The sequence below is a fragment of the Castor canadensis genome, chromosome 2 (genome assembly GCF_047511655.1).
Source record: "Castor canadensis chromosome 2, mCasCan1.hap1v2, whole genome shotgun sequence".
NCBI classification, from domain to species: Eukaryota; Metazoa; Chordata; class Mammalia; order Rodentia; family Castoridae; genus Castor; species Castor canadensis.
This window is the reverse complement of record NC_133387.1, coordinates 38,357,520-38,375,439: the sequence shown is the minus strand read 5'-3', so window position 1 is coordinate 38,375,439 and position 17,920 is coordinate 38,357,520. Positions and strand designations below refer to the sequence as shown.

Here is a 17,920-nt window from a genome sequence, read left to right as displayed (position 1 = left end):
CCTAACATTTTTTTTTAAGACAATGAGATTTTTATCTGTTTTAGAATGTTAGGCAAAGTAAGTTAAGTTTGAATTGTTCCTTAAAGGTCATTAGACTTGAGGGTTTTTTCCCTTTTTTTTTTTTTTCTTGGATCAGTGAAGAAGTGGAATTCTAGAGCCCCAGGTCTTCCTGAAAGCTGCCTTATCTCTGGTTTTTTAAAGGTTACATTTGGGGAGCATTTGTAGAATTTCAATATTGTTCTGAGCCTTTGGGAAAATACAGATTTTTTTACTTTTCCCAGAGATTTTAGTCTCAGATTACTTAAGAGTTCGTAAACTAGAATAGACAAAAATTATAATAGTTTTTGTTTTTGAATGAAAGAGTAAAAATAAAAATATTTTTGAAGCAATTTTGTTTACAGATACAGAAGGTATGAATATAGTTTTTTTGTGCAGTAACTATGTACATGTTTTCAGATTGTATCTGTCATAGATTATCATTAAATATTTAAATATATGAGGCCTAATCTGCAGAAATTCCTAAAATGAAGCCTGAAGAGAGGTAATTACATAGGGACTTATGAGGTTTTATAAAGATACCTGCCAAGTACCATCATTTATGTAAGTCTTCCACTTAGTAAGCAAAGGTAGAAAATGCATTTGATGATTGGTTTGTGAGTTTTCACACATCTTCGTCTAATTCAGCATAATATTTGAGATGGCTTATGAGAGTGCATTTAAAACATACATGAAAACAGAATTATGGATAATATAGGTAGCCTAGGAGTTCCAGGCTTAGGGAGTAATCAGAATGTACAGATAGAGACTGTAAGGTCAGACTTAGTTATTCAATTGTGGTAGTAAATTTGAATTATAAAGAAAAATACTTTTTCTCTGGAATTTTATTGTTCACCGGAAAGTCAAAATAATGGCTACTCAGATGAAGCAGTTTTTTTCTTTATGCACTCTGGAAAAGGACGGCTTGTGTAGTTTTTTCATATAGGGATTACAAAGAAATACTGCCATCAGTAGCCTTTCTATTATATGTTTATAGCAAGTTTTTGAAGATGTTCATTGCAATAAAACTTTTTTTATTCATTTATTCATATGTGCATACATTGTTTGGGCAATTTCTCCCCCCTGCCCCCACCCCATCCTTTTCCCCCAACCTCCTTGCTTCCAGGCAGAACCTATTCTGCTCTCTTCTCCAATTTTGTTGAAGAGAAGACATAGCAATAATAAGAAAGACATAACGTTTTTGCTAGTTTGAAGTAAGGATAGTTATCTAGAGAGACTCTTAGCACTGCTTTCATGCACATGTGTATTAGAACCTGAATTGATTCATCTCTACCTGATCTCTTCACTACTTCCTGGTCTCCTTCCCATATTAACCTCTGTCACTCTAAGATTATTATATTAGCTCCTCTGCAGTGGACACATCAAACACTTTCAAGTTTTGGGTTTCCTACCTTTCCCTATTCCTCCTGTATGTGTCCTTACCTTAGCATGTGACCCATGTCTAATAATATTACTGCATTTGTTTTAGATCTAAAGTCCGCATGTGAGGGAGAACATAGGATTTTTTGCTTTCTGTACCTGACTAGCTTTGCTTAAGATAATGTTCTCCAGTTTCATCCATTTACTGGTGAATTACAAGATTTCATTCTTCTTCATGGCTGAGTAAAACTCCATCGTGTATAAGTACTACATTTTCTTACTCCTCAGTAATGGGGCATCTTGGCTGTTTCCATAACTTGGCTATTGTGAATAGCGCTACAATAAACATGGGTGTGCAGGTGCCTCTGGAGTAATCTGAGTCACATTCCTTTGGGTATATCCCTAGGAGTGGGATTGCTGGATCATGTGGCAGATCTATGGTTAGTTTTTAACAAGCCTCCACATTGTTTTTCAGTGGTTGCACCAGCTTGCATTCTAACCAGCAGTGTACAAGGGTTCCTTTTTCCCCACATCCTTGCCAACATTTGTTGGTGGTGGTGTTTTTGATGATGGCTATTCTAACAGGGGTGAAGTGGAATCTTAGTGTGATTTTGATTTGCATTTTCTTTATGGCCAGAGATGGTAAGGCATTTTTTCATGGGTTTTTTTGGCAATTTGAATTTCTTCTTTGGAAAAAGTTCTATTTAGTTCAGTTGCCCATTTCTTTATTGGTTCATTGATTTTGGGGAGTTTAGTTTTTTGAACTCCCTGTATATTCTGGATATCAGTCCTTTGATGTATAGCTGGCAAATATTTTCTCCCACTCTGTGGGTGGTCTCTTCAGTTTAGAGACCATTTCTTTTGTTGTGCAGAAGCTTTTTAATTTCATTTAGTCCCATTTGTCCATCCTTACTTTTAGTTGCTGAGCTGCTGGGGTTCTATTGATGAAGTTGTTGCCTATACCTATCACTTCCAGAGTATATCCTGCTCTTTTCTGTACTAGCTTCAGAGTTTCAGGTCTGATATTAAGGTCCTTGATCCATTTTGATTTGATATTAGTACAGAGTGATAAACATGGATCTAGTTTCATTTCTCTACAGGCAAATAATCACTTTTCTCAGCAACATTTGTTGAAGAGGCTGTCTATTCTCAATTGTATGTTTTTGGCACCTTTGTCAAAAATGAGGTGGGAATAGCTGTGTGGATTCAATCTGGGTCCTCTATTCTGGTCCACTGGTTTTCATATCTGTTTTTGTGCCAGTACCATGCTGTTTTTATTGCTATTGCTTTGTAATATAGTTTGAAGTCGGGTATTGTGATACCTCCTGCATTGCTCTTTTCACTGAGTATTGCGTTGGCTAATCGTGGCCTCTTGTGTTTCCAAGTGAACTTTAGGTAGATTTTTCAATCTCTGTGATCAATGTCATTGGAATTTTGATGGAAATTTCATTGAACATGTAGATTACTTTTGGGAGTATAGCCATTTTTACTATGTTGATTCTGCCAATCCATGAGCATGGAAGATTTTTCCACCTTCTGTAGTCTTCCTCAATCTCTTTCTTCAGAGGTTTATACTTGTCCTTATAGAGGTAATTCACATCCTTTGTTATGTTTACTACTAGACATTTGATTTTTTTTTTGAGGCTATTGTAAATGAAATTGTTTCCATATATTCTTTCTTAATTTTTTCATTGTTGGTGTATAGAAGAGCTAATGATTTTTGTTAGTTGATTTTGTATCCTGCCACCTTGCTGAAGCTATTTATGGTGTCTAGGAGTTTTTGGGTAGAGTTTTTTGGGTCTTTTAGGTATAAGATCATGTAGTCTGCAAATAGGGATATTTTGACAGTTTCTTTAACTATTTGTATTACTCTTATTTCTTCTTCTTGCCTTATAATCCCGGTTAGGAATTCCAGGACTATGTTGAATAGGAGTGGGGATAGTGGGAACCCTTGTCTCGTTCCTGGTTTTAGAGGAAATGGTTTCAGTTTTTCTCCATTAAGTATTATGTTGGCTATAGGTTTGGCATATATAGCATTTACAATTTTGAGGTACTTCCCTTCTATTCCTAGTTTTCTTAGTGCTTTTATCACGAAATGGTGTTGGATCTTATCAAAGGTTTTTTCTGTATCTATTGAGATGATCGAGTGGTTTTTGTCCTTGCTTCTATTAATGTTCTGTACTACATTTATAGATTTGCATTTGTTGAGCCACTCCTGCATCCCTGGGATGAAGCTGACTTTGTCGTGGTGATCTTTCTGATATGTTGTTGGATTCGGTTTGTCATTATTTTATTGAGGATTTTTGCACCGATGTTCATTAGGAGATTGGCCTATAGTTCTCTTTTTTGGATGTGGTTTTGTCTAGTTTTGGAACGAGTGTAATATTGGCTTTATAGAATGAGTTAGGCAGTGTTCCTTTCCTTTCTATTTCATGGAAAAGTTTAAGGAAAGTGGTATTATTTCTTCTCTAAAGGTCTGATAGAATTCAGCAAAGAATCCATCAGGTCCTAAGTTTTCTTTTTTGGGAGACTCTTTATTGATACTTCAGTTTCATTTCGTGTTGTAGATATCACGAAATATCCTGGTTAATATCCTGTTGGTTCAATTTCGGATGGTTATAAGTATCTAGAAATTTGTTCATTTCTTCAAGATTTTCAAATTTATTGGAATATAGATTCTCAAAATAGTCTCCGATGATTTCCTGGATTTCCGTGGTTTTTGTTGTTATCTCCCCTTTTGCATTTCTGATTTTACTGATTTGGGTTTTTTCTATCCTCATTTTAGTCAGATTTGCTGGGGGGGGGTCTGTCAATCTTGTTTATTTTTTCAAAGAACCAGTTTTTTGTTTCATTGATTCTTGCAATAACACTTAATGTAATAACAATAGCCACTATGAATGAGCACTTGCTATAAACCAGACACTCTGCTTTCATTACCCACCTTATAAGGTAGGTACTGTTGTTATCCCATTTTGAAGATGAAGAATCTGACAGAGATTGACACACCTGGAGTCCACATCATCAGTGTGGGCTCCAGGCACCCTGATTTTGGAACACTTCTCTAATGCAGAGTAGAGTTTAGGGATAGCATTTCTGCCCCCAGACACCCTAAAGAGAGTTTATTTTATTCTATTTTATTCATCATGGAGTATTTAAAGATCTAGACTTTTAAATGGTTACATTGCCCTTATTTCTTGGAAAACTGTTGTATGTTTACTTCACAGGCTTTAACATTTAATAAAGTATCTAGTGTAGTAACTTTGACCAGCAAATTTCATCCTGAAGCAATAGTCTTGGGTTCTTTCATTACTATTACTTGTTAGAGGCATTCAGTTATTGAGATGATATATTTGGTTGATTTTAAATTGATGGAAAAATACCCCATTAAAAGTTGGATTAAATAGGTGGATTAAATTCACTTTTTTTATCTACAAAGGACAGAACTAGGACTAGTTATAGATTACCTGATGGTGGATTTATGCTCAAAATAAAAAAAATAACTTACTAATGCACCAAACTGACCACGGATAGAATGTGTTCTGTGTGTGGTTCCATTCCTAAAAGCCCAAGAAAGTCTTTTTATTTTACTAGAGATTTCTCTCCTGGGTGGGATATGAAGTTAGCTGAGCTGCAGGATCCTTTCTACATCTGTGTTCTATCATCCAATTTCCAGTTGAATATCTGACTCCGAGACTTACTCTGTTTTCTCATCAGTAAAACTAGGCTAATGTTTTCTTCTTCATCACATCATCAATGCTTCTGAAGATCAAGTAAATATTACATATTAGAGTCCTTTGAGAATTGCCTAAATAGTATGATAATTGAAAAAATTCATTAATTTTTCTTTCAACAAAAAGAAGCATTTCCATCTCTTTTTCTTTATTTTAAACATAACTAACAATTACATACCAACTGAGTGGCTAATTATGTGATACATATAGTATTTTACATAAATTATTAACCAATTTATTTAATGCTCTTAGATTTTTCTCTTGTTTATTACTGTTCAATTATTTGATTCCCCAACTGTCTGAAACAACTAATGCTATCAAGGTTTGAATTTGGGTAATGTCAGCTAGGTACAATATTACAGAATTTTAAGTTAAATGGAAATTCTATTTTCTACAATCTTTCCCATTCTCAGCAGTAATAATCAAATTGGAGAGGACTGCTTCTCATTTTTCATATCTTCTTTAGAAAAATAGCAAAAAATAATGGGTATTGATCAAGTATGATAGATAGTCATTTCTGAGTAGGACATCCTGTATTTAAATTGGTCATTTAGAACTTTTATTTTTTTTCCTTTTGACTTTTTCTTTTTCTTAATTCATGCTTGTCACTTTCTTTGAGAATTATCTCAGATCTAATGCCTTACAAGGGCTTTTTTATGATTTGTTCTACTCCATTCTAAACACCCTTCATTGTGTGTAGAAGATTTTGGCTCTGTTATTCAGCCCTTTGCAGAATCACAGTTACACACTTAACAGAATTTGTGAGTCAGAAAGGTCTCTGCAATAATGCAACTTGAGGCCCGTATTTCCTGATGAAGAGAATGAAAGGAATGAGGACCTGTCCAGATCACACAGCTGGTCAGTATCTGAGCCAGAATTATGACCTAGGGCAGTTTTTATTACCTTCTGTTTTGGAGTCACTTGATTGTTTCATATGTGTGAGTGCATGGTCTCCCTAGCTGGTAGGTTTGCTGACAGGAACTAGCCTTTATCCTAATCTAAAGATCTGTCTTTGCTTCCCTGTCCAGAGTAAGCACACTAGAGTGCTGAGGAGCTAGTCTTTTGGGGGCAGAAACCATAGTGTATGATTATCCTTAGATCTAGTGCTATTTTTAAAGTACCTTCAATTTTCACTGTCTAAAACATATTTCTGTTATCCCATGTATTAGAAGAACTTATTAGTACTATAAATAAATGAAGTTTAATATTCTCATTGTTGTTCTGACATGGAGACAGAATTAAATACCCTGGTATTAATTAGATGATTGGATAAATTTTCACTTTCTCATTACTTGGAATCCTGTGACAAGGAGATGAGTAGCAAGGTATGTATAGTTTATGAAATAGTTTTGAGCTTATATATAACAGTTTCCATCAGACCTGATCACATATCTCAATGACATCACCCTTCTACCCTACAGTGTCACCTTAATTGACATTTCTGAGTTTGGGTCTTGTACTGTACATATAAAGAGCTCTACATGTAGCTCTGACCCAGAGCCAAAGCAGAAAACTTTGGCTTGGAAGAATAGCATTGTTGATATGGTCTTGTAGATGTCATACATCACTGAAACTACCTGGTCACCTGTGGGCTATGTCTTTGAGGCCTACATAGTAGTTGAAATGCAACTACATATCTCCACATATCCAGAATGGAATTAATTGAACCAAAACTGAGTCCTCTGCTTCACAATTCAGAAGTGACACAGGAAACTTGTGCTGAAAACAGAAACCTATTGTTAAAAACTAGTATTATCCTAAAAAGTAGTGGATTACCCAAATAGTTGAAATTTGTAATCAGGTTGGCTCTATATTTGGATATCATGGTGGTCATCTCATAATTTTCTATCAAGTAAATCCTGGTTTGTCCTCAGTGCATTTCTTTAATCATCTGTTAAATGCACACCATTTATAAGACTGCCATCTGGGTAGTCCATTAAACTGATATATTAAAAGAATATTAGATGGTAAAAAGAAATTAACAAAATATTATTGCAAAAATTTGAATGTCATAGAGCACTCAAGTGGTTGCAGAAAGTTAGTTTACACAAATAGAGAATTCACAAAAGTCAACTTAAAATTTTTACTTGGAATCTTTTCTGAGCCTTGCTTTAAACTGGGTGGTATGGATCATAGCAAAAGCCAGTGACCAACTTTTGAGTGGAGACGTTTAGTTTTCAAAAGAGACAAAGTTGAGTAGACTGATGATTGTGATGTAATAGTGATTACATATAATTTCTTATTTTCTGAGTATAATGAGACAGAGAATGATAGTTTTTTTTTTTTTAATCCTTTTTGACTTCAGAAGGGCACTAGAGATCATCTGCTCCTACAGTTTCCCAGATAAGGAAACTTTAAAAAGTGTGATAAAACATCCCTTAAGAAAGACCTTTATTTTCTCTCAGTAACGGGTTGAATAGTTGTAAATCCATGTGGTACATGGACCACATGGCACTTTCATTTATTCCATGAAGAGTTGAGAGGGCTTGTGTTTAGCACTTGAATATTGGACATGATTCAAATATGAGTCAAGTGTGTCTAGAGGCTTTATTCATACCTACTGTCTTTTAGTCAGCAATGCTTCATAATGCCTTGGTTTCATGAATTAATTTTAATGGAATTAAACTTGAACAGCTCAAAATTATATAATTAATTTAATTCAGCTTCAATTAAAGTTCCTAATTGAATCAAGCCTACTAGCATGACACCTGGCGGCAGTCAGCCACATGACAGTACAGCAAGGATGTAAACTCAGCTGATGAGTTAGTTCATGTATACTAGTGAGTTTGTATAAAAATCTTATTGATAATCTCAGAAAGGCCATGAGTTGACTGTAGCAGTGGAAATATTTCTGGAGTTGTTTAAGAAAGTAAAGATTTTAGTTGAAACTATCACAACTCACAAAGATTACATTTTCCCTATGATAATGCTAAGTAAATGTTACAGAAATCTAGAACATATTGGTTTAGCATGCTTTTAATTTATACTTTAGTGCTGTTTGAATATGATTTCACTTTCTAAAACACTTAGAATTCAAGACCCTATTTTTTTTTAAGATCTTAGCCTCTGAATTTGCTCCTTAGTTCATGTTTATCTGTTTTCTTGTATTTCATGGCAGAACTTTTTAATTTTTGTGAGATCCCATGATACATGAGAAGTTTTTGCATGTGCAGAAAATTATTTCCTTTCACTGGAAATATTAACACGGTTGACTAACCGCTTCTGTTTGAATATGCTTCCTTTCTTTGCTTGTGTAGTTTGACATCATCTTGCTTTTACTTCTCTAACTCCTTGCTAATCATAGGGATTCTTCTTGGTATTCTTTAATATAGTCACTTTTTTAGCTCATTAATTTGAAGGGCTTCAGTAATCAAGTTTATGAAGATGACCATTTCTAGTTGTATCTTTTATTCTAGATTGTAAATTCAAATGCCTAGTGCTGAACTAGTCTATAAACTCCAGGAAGGCCTGAGCTGACTCATCATTTGTTGTATCACCATTGTCATGTACAATGTCTAAACATCCATTATGTACATCTGTGTGTGCATGAGTACTTATATACAATGAATAAAATATTCACCTGATGTCCAGTTTTTCTTAGTCAAATACACACTGAAAACTCAGTCATCTCTAACCGCATCTTCCTTAACTGTGCAAACTCTAGCTTCTTATATTTACCCCTTTTCTCTTCTTGTTATTTAGTTGATTAAACTCTTTTCAATTTCTATGTGAACTTTGCCAAGTTTCCCTTCCTCTATTCTCCCTCTTAAATGTGTCCAGCCTCTGACGGAAGTGCAGTGTAATCATCCGAGTGAAGCCCTTTCTCTGCCAAGTGAAATAGAATTGCAGGTGGTGGGGCCCAGGAATCTGCTTTTTTGAGATAGCTTTCCAAGTTCATTAAAGTTTAAAGGTAGGGTTGAGAATCACTGGTGTGCATAAGTTTATTAATCTTCCTAATAATTGCCTTTGCTTAGGCATTTTATAAAGGTTCAATGGCTACTTTGACTTAATTATCTTGGTTTTGAAATAGTACAGATTTCTCACCATGGTATTGAGATATCCACACCATGTATCTAGTCAAGCCTTTACTGTTTTATCTTGTAATGTCCCTCTGAAAGCACTTCACAGCACAGAGTCAGAACCTTGCCCAAGTGCCTGCTTTTGAAGTTGTTCCATGCTATTCTTCCATCTCTCTGCCACTTGTAAATCTTCTTTATCTTTTAGAGATCATCCAACACACACCATTTTGCGTAGTGTCTTTCTTGATCTCTGAATCCTGATGAGTTTTTCTTTTCTTTCTTGCCAAATCTCTTTGGTGATCTGGAACTTTCAGAGCATGCATTTTACCTTGTGTTATAGATTGCATTTTATTTCATTTCAGTTATGTTCCCAATTTGTACTTTCTTACATATTGGCTTTCTAACTGAGAACACATAAATAAACCCACATATAAATCTTTCATCCTAAACACCTTCCTTATCCAAGAATGCATTGCACAGTCTTTGACTTTTCCCCTAAGTTTCTACAGAGAGAACTGCTGATTTCCTACCTCCACACTACCCAGTTACTCCTCATTCCTCTGCAGTCTGGCTTTCATCTCCATGATTCATTACTGTATCTTCTCCTTTTGATGCTTTTTCTGTCACACCTATATGGACTGACTCAATTTTATCCTTGACATAACTTTTCCACAGTTCTATATTGTGGCATATCACTTGCTATGTTAAAAATTATTTGATTACCATAATCTTAACAGAGTATTTTTACTGCAGTCATTTGTTTCTTTAATACTAAGAAGATAGTAGGTGCTCAATATATAAATGTTATTAGCAATGTATACAATATTCAATAGAGGTATACTCCTCCTATTCCCTTTAATTACAACAGACTTAGAAGCATTAAGAAAAATCTATACAATAAAAATAGAGAAAAACATGTAATATTAAATGGTAATAAGTGTATGTTCTTTTTTATTCAGAAAAATGTAATAAAGACAATACTGCAAAAGATATAACTCAAGCTGCCCACAGCCACTTCACACATGAAGAGATGCAGGACCAATCCATTTGGGGAAATCCTTCAGATGGTGAACTTATCAGAAGTAAGTATTTATAGAAAATTTAAGTGACTCAGGGAAATGACTGACAATATGTTCTCAGTTAATTGTTCCATATACTTCTGCTACAAATCTGTACATCAACAAAGTTTATCTACAACTGTTTCACTGGTATTTTAAATTGCAGAGCATGATATAAATACTGCTGTCAGCTTCTACAAAAGAAGAATTAACCTGTAAATTTTGACTCTATTCTGAGAAAGATTAATCAAAACTTAGCTCTTTCTTAAGCAGCAGCTCAGTGGAAATCAGATAACTCTAAGTATGTGTGGACTGTGCCATTAAAAATAAGTCAAAGCTAAAGGATAATGAATGACTCAAGTAGTAGAGTGCCTGCCTAGCAAGCATGAGGTTCTGAGTTCAAGCCCCAGTACCACAAAAAAAAAACAAAAAAACCCCACAAAACCTAAACAACAACCACAATGACAAAAACTAAAGGACAATAAACTGGATCTTGAGAATGTTCCAGCAACCCCTGTTTTAGTACAGAGATTCAATGCATGTTTTTACAATTGATATTCTATTGCCATTTGTGCTTGTTTTAATACTTTCTGTCTTCCTAAGATTGCTTTTTAGACTGTATACAGAAGCATCCGTGTAATTTTTTGTTACTCTGGGTAGGCCTTGAAATACCAGTATTTCTTGGGTGTGGTTTAGAATGCTGGTTCTGTGTGAGGTTCTGCTGTAAACCCTCTGAATCTTATGTTCTGGTCACTCAGTTTTCCCACATGGTTCATGATGAATTTGCCATATGTTGAATTACTCCATTTAGCGAACATGTATGTGTAAAAACAAACACTGTGCCACACTTGGGAGAGCATAGGAGTAAATGTTTTGAACTTCTATTGTTTTTTAGTAGTACTGGAGTTTGAACCCAGGGTCTGTTGCCTGCTGGGCAGGTGCTCTACCACTTAAGCCAAGGCCCCAGCCCTTTTCCTTTTAGTTATTTTTCAGATAGGGTCAAATGCTTTTTCCCTGAACCAGCCTTGGATTGTGACTCTTCTGTCTCATCCTTCTGCATAGCTTCGATAACAGGTGTGCATCCATTATAGGCACCCTGCTTGTTTGAGATAGGGTCTCACTAAGTTTTGCTTGCCTGATCCCGACCTATGAGCCTCCTAACATTGCCTCCCAAGTAGCTGGGATTACAGGCATAAGCCACCATGCTTGATTGACACTTGAAACTTATTCACAGTAAATAAATTACCATGTCTCATTCCCAGTTTTCCTGAGCAGACAGAGGAGAATAAATTTCTGAGAATCAAGTGTTGTTTCATTTTATTTAAACTTAATTCATTAGTTTAGACAGCTTCATAATATAGGGCCTTTCTTGTACCAAATTTTATGTTTACTTTGAAACTTGGAACATTCTTCTCTAAAATACTTTGCCCTAACTGAAAATAAAAAAAAGAAAAAGAAAAAAAGAGAGTTGGTGGGGAAGAGACTGACTCTGCACAGAACAAAGAATAACAATGAAAACACTATTGAAGGGCATTTCCAGTTTTCAAACAAAAGCTCTAAAAATGAGTATTTTAGTTTAATTTTAGAGTCATTTGGCTTTTATATACTTTTGTATTAGAGAATGGAATAGGAAGGAAGGAAATTAAACTAAGAAATTAGTGAGGAACAAGATTTATATAGCTTTTTCTAAAGAATCAAATAAACATTATTTCAAGTAAACATTTATCCAAAAACATATATTAGTTATCTTTTTTCTAAATATTGACTCGACTGTTGTGAAATGTAAGGTTTTGTGAGGTACTGGTGCTTATTTTATCTGTGATTTCCTAGCAACCAGAGTTTATAAGCGGTAGAAGAGATCAGAGTGAAAGTATAAACTCTACCTGTTGGAAGCATGAACATTCTCTCTCTCTCTCAAACAGAAGTTTAAGTGTGTTTCCTTTAATTGATTTATTTCACTAATCTCCTTTTCCAAGGCCCACCTTAGGATAGGATAATATGAATTGTATCTCTTAGGACAAAAAACAAAATACAAACATTGTTGTGTAGGATATAGAGAGTTAAGTTAATGTGTTAAATCTGTCTGTGCTGTTTGGTGAAGCTCATTGTAGTCACAGGGTTCATACCATTAAAGAGAATGAATTTTAAATGAATTACTCTCTTGTCTATACTGCTTAAGTGAACACTGATCAAAAATATTGCAGGAAATAGTTTCTTTTTGGAGATAATGATGCATGCAGTGTTGAGGGACAGAGCAATTGGGAACACGTATTTAGTTTCCTACTAATATGCACTGAAACAATGCAGAGAGGGGGAGATATATGGGTCCCACTGAGAGAACTGCTGGGAACATTGACAGGTGAATGGATATACAAAAGATAATGGACAAAGACAGTAACGCCACTCTGGGCAAGAAACATGAGCTCTCAATCCTTTCCAAGTGTTTGTGGATGACATTTGACTCTGAATTTGGATTATAAATTTCAAAAATTCTTGTTTCTCTTATTTTTGTGGTCATACTTTTCTTTTCTAGACCAAGGCAACTGTGTTGGATCTACAGAAAAAAAAAAGTCTAGATTTGCAGAAGTGAAACATTTTGTATCATCTTTAAACCTGATTCAATTTTGGAAAGTTCATTATTATGGTAGCTTCCTCTAGTCTTACTTCCTGACTTTCCTTGTTTGGCTTTCTCCATAGAGTCTTTGGCCATATCTGCATAATTTAATATCTGCCTTTCCTAACCCTGAGGTTAGGGGAGATGTGTGTTTTGTTCTTGCTTCAGTATCTAGCACATTTCTGGGTCCCAGTAAATTTTTTGAATTAACAATAGGCCCTGGCTCAGAGCTCCATGGGACAGGAGGGAACATCTTAGTGAGTCAGGCCCAGGTTGGCTCCTGTGCCAATAGTCCTGTGTGGCTCTCACAAACTGATGTTAGTGTTCCCACTGTAGTGTGAGGTTGGCTGGATGGAGGGATCATCAGAAAAATGAGCCTGGCTGGGGTGTGGGAACATTTTTAAATGCACAACCCACTCTTCTTTCCAAGCTTTCATGGGACAGCTCAGCTGCATAAACCAGAAATGAAGGAGAGTAACTCTGTTGAATATGACTTATTTTTTTACCTGCTCTTGAGAGTGATTATGAAGGCATTGGGGAGAGGCTGGCAGCTTACATCTCTCCTGTCCTGGATGCCTACTGCCTTCTTTGTTGGTTGGACATTTAAGGCATAATTTACAGGGGACTGTTTGCTGTCACTGTGATGGGGCTGTTTTTACTTTTCTTTGCTGAGAATAACTGAGCTCTGGAAAGTCAAGGGCGTGGCTGCTTTGGAAATTGCATTTTAATTAAAGGGTGTATTCTCAGGCTTCATAAAGGAGATCCAAGCTGAGAATAATTTCCAAATTATTCCATGAACTTTAACCCTGACCTCAGTGGACCACCAGTTTGTGGCTCACATTTGGTCATGCTCCACACTGAAGTCTGCCTTCCCTGGTCCTTCAAGAAAATAATGCAGGTGAAAGACCTGTGGTACTGTGATTTTTAGGGTTTGCATTTCAAATTGGTTACCCCTGAGTTGCTTATAAGAGAAAATCTTTTCTGGAAATAATAAATAAAAGAGAGGAAATCCATATGGAATGCAACATTTTGAATAAATAGGCCACACACAATCTGATGAGGGAATGTGCATTGTGATTCCCTTTCTTATGAAATTTAAATTTAAAAAGTATAATTCTGGCCACTTAAGTTTGTTAAAAGATTCAAATCAAATTAGTAAAGAATTAAAGACACAATAGAGGACTTCTGAGGAAATTTTATAGTTGGAAGTTTCTTTTTTTGTTTATGTTTTTTTTTATCCTTTTTATGATTTAAATGGCTTTCATATTTTGAGAAAATATTTCAGTGTATAATTTAATTTCTGGACCAGAGCTTAGATTTTGGAGTTTAAATAAAACTTGTTTTTATTAGAACACTGTTAGGAATTTGGCTTTTCTCCTCAGATTAGCATATATGGTGCTCTGTATAATTTTAAGGTATGCCTTTTTTAAATACTTTGTTTAATAATCAATGTTCCACTGACTTAGTAAAATAAATTTTGCCATGAAGTGACACCCCTAATTAATATTAATTTTTCTATTCAACCCATAATATGCATAAGCTGATAACAGGCAATAGGCAATATTTCACATTTTAATTAGACTAGAAAAGGCACAGAAGTAACATTTTGAAATATCTCAGTCTTTGGGGCACTTATAAGGTAGGAAGGAGTGAGTGTCTGTCTGTGTGTGTGTATGTGTGTATATTTGTATGTGTGTGAATGTATGTGTGTATATGTGTATGTGTGTGCATGTGTGTATGTGTATGTGTGTGGGTATGTGTTCGTATATGTGTATGTGTGTGTATGTGTGTGTGTGTATGTGTGTGTGTATGTGTGTGTGTGTGTGTGTGTGTGCTCCTATGCTTATATTTTGGCATGTGTAATGTTTTGCTTTAATTTAGGTCAAATTCTACTATCCTAATTATTTCCTATAAAGAGCTTACATTTATCTGTTCCTCTTTATAAAGTGCCTCAGGTCTCTATCTCAGATTTTTCTAGGTCTTTCTGAAAATTCTTATTACTTAACTTTATCCTTGGATGTTGCTTTTTACATAAACGTCTCCTAATTCTAAATGTCATTACTTAACTCCAGAAATTTTCCTTAGCTTCTCTTCTGAAATAAATTTCCCATTAAATTAAACTATTTTGTTCACCTAATTCTCTCCTTTGTGATTTTATAGAATTCCCAGGATCTGAAGCAAAGTTAGAATGCTCTACTTAAATGGTAATCCCCATTCTATTTAACCCATTTATTCGTTTTGAAGAGTTTTTAGCTCTCATAATAGTAAGCACTTAATTGGCAGCAGAATGCAAGCCGCTCTTCAATTCACACTTGCCCACTCTCACCCAGCTGCTGTACCAGGCCTTTTCACTCGTCCTGCTACTTGAAACCTTCCTCTTTGCATCATCTGAATTTCCTCTCCACATCAACAGACTCTGTTATTAGGAACTGTATTATTTCTTTTTGTAGGCTTTGCCAACTTAATGCTGATCACCCTTTAATGAATACTATTTCATCACTTCAGGGAATGCCGCCTTTATGTAAAACACTGAAAGAAAAGTAGATACTCAGGTACACTATTTATACACTTAGAACATTTCTTATTTTTATGGCAAGGAAAGAGCACTGGGAGGTTTAGATTTAAATTTTTTCCAAGGCTCTTCTCTTTGAATGCACATTTCAACAAGTATTATTTGGTTTTCTTTAGGATTCACTTTAAGTAAAACAAGCCCCCAGATAAGTACCATCCAGTGAAGACTGGCAGATATGGCTTGTTAAGCTTTTAAGGTAATCTAAGATTTTTTCCCCCTGAATATTTCATGCTCATTCATGCTTTGGAGCAATATTGGGCTCAAGTCATCCTGAGTTTTGCCTTGCTCAGTGCCTCATCTTCCTCCATTTGACTATCAGAGAGTCTCAGTTTTTCATATGCTGTCCAAATGGTTCTGTGGCTATAGTTCCAATGCTTTGGTTATTATTCTAGAATAGAATCTTTATCAGTTATTCCAAAATCATACTAACAGTTTTGTTTCAAGGTTGGGTGAATAATTATTGATGATTTTTGATGGACTACTCTATCTCGTTGGGCAGCTATTAGGTTGTGTTTTAGAACAGAGATTAAGTTATCTGACATCGTCTTTCCTTGGTGTGTATATCTCCATGCTTTCCTGGCTTCTTCCCATGAAATTGTAAAGAACCATTGTCCATCCATCTTTTTTTTTTGAGGATCTTAAAGTCAGGGTGGGGAGGCTAATGAAAACGAACTGCCAGTGTTCAGACCTCATTGACCTTGGTTATATCATTACTACTGTTGTAAACCCAAAACTCTATGGGTTCTATATTCTCATTTTTAGAAATGGAAGTGCTAATGCTAGATACCTCATTATATTATTTTGAGGACAGTACAGAAAATACATATTGGATGCTTTATTAACACAGAGATGAGTGAGTAAATGCTTAATAAGTATGTATTATTACTATCCTTGAGTCCAAATATCAGTTTCAAGATTTTGTTTCTCTTATTCAACATGGTTCCATTGTGTTTATGTGCTCAGAAGGACTGGGGTATCTGAAAAGTTTTTCTGAGAACCTTGATATTCATGCCCACAGTGTGGTAAGCTCAAGTTGGGATTTTATGGATTATGAAATGACATGATGTATATAAACCAATTTGCAGAATGTGAGACAAAGAGAGACTATTTTTCACTTATTGATGTAGATGTTGTCTAATTATCCCTTTTTGTCTTTTCCCTAAAAAAAGTTGTGTCTTTTTAATTTTAATTTAATCTTTTTAGTCATTTTCTAGATCCTTTCTAAAATGCCTGGATAATTGATCAAATTTGCTTTCTTGAAGATTGTATAAGAATATTGTAAAGTGCTTTGCAAACTGTAAAACACAACATTTGTTGTCATTATTACTCTATTATTATGCAAATTTATTACTTTACCCTTTACTGTTATTGTGTAGTAGGATATTTGATTTTGTAATCTATCTTCTACCTTTTTTTTTTGTCAAATGTTTTCAATTTCTTCCTGGTATTCCTAAACTCATTTGATCTTTATTGGGGGAGATGAGATGGTATTAAAGTGTAATTGTTGGGTGAGGGTTCACTGAGGGCGCCAGATTTATTTCTTTGCCATTTGGAAATTTCTCAAGCCTCCAAGAGGAGCTAAGCCTGGGAACCAACTTAGAGATCATCTAAAAAAATGCTAACCACTGAAGAAATAAATAACATTTAGTGATCAAGAGCACAAATGCTACGGTCTAAATAATTTTAGCTCTCAAACCTCAAACTTCCTGGATGTGAACACTTTATGAACTTAAACATAAATTATTTAGAGTATGTTTATTATATCAAATTTTGGAGATTGGAATTATAACTTTAAAAACTGAATAAAAATCAGCTACATTAAGCTAAGCACAGTGGCTCAAGCCTGTCATCCTAGCTACTTGAGAGGCTAAGATCAGGAGGATTGTGGTTTGAGGGCAGCCCTGGCCAGAAAAAAGTTCCTGAGACCCCATCTCAGTGATAAAATTATCTGTGTTGTGGTGCACACTTGTCATCCTAGCAGTGACAGGAAACATAAACTAGGAGGATCATAGTCCAGGCCAGCCCAGGCAAAAAGTAAGACCCTATTTCAAAAATAATCAGAGTAAAAAGGACTGGAAGCATAACTAAGGCATGAGTTCAAACTCAGTACTGACAATAAAAGTAAATAAATTAAAAAAAAGACTACATTAAGACATTGTGTTGTGTCAGAGAAATACTGATGAACAATACAGGTATGGCCTCTGCATTCAAAGGTAAAAACTTGTGGGAAAGACAGATGGATTATGTGTGTTGGGGTGCTCCAGGGGGAGTTCAGTCTGTACTATGTTTACATAAGAGAAGCACAAGTTCTCACATTGGGAGAGGGACTCAGAGACATCTTTCCAGAGGAACCGACGTCACTGATGATACCTAAAGGAGTTAGATAACTGAAGCAGGTATGGGAGCAGGGAGATCAGAGTGGCCAAGTCCAAAGTACAGCTCACCTGCAGACCTAGAGGTAAGAGAGAACATGACCAGCTTGAGAGAGCTAGAGAAGTTTTGTGTAAGAT

At 35.3% G+C, this 17,920-nt stretch overlaps 1 protein-coding gene across 2 annotated transcripts in view; it reads left to right on the top strand.

Moving 5' to 3' along the window:
• Nucleotides 1-17,920, top strand: part of Mdfic (MyoD family inhibitor domain containing) — an 84,047-nt gene that overhangs the window by 11,967 nt on the left and 54,160 nt on the right. For both annotated transcript variants that reach the window (XM_074064603.1, XM_074064605.1), the window contains one exon: nt 10,126-10,248. In XM_074064603.1, the coding sequence (XP_073920704.1) occupies nt 10,126-10,248 (123 nt within the window). The remainder of the gene's footprint in view (nt 1-10,125; nt 10,249-17,920) is intronic.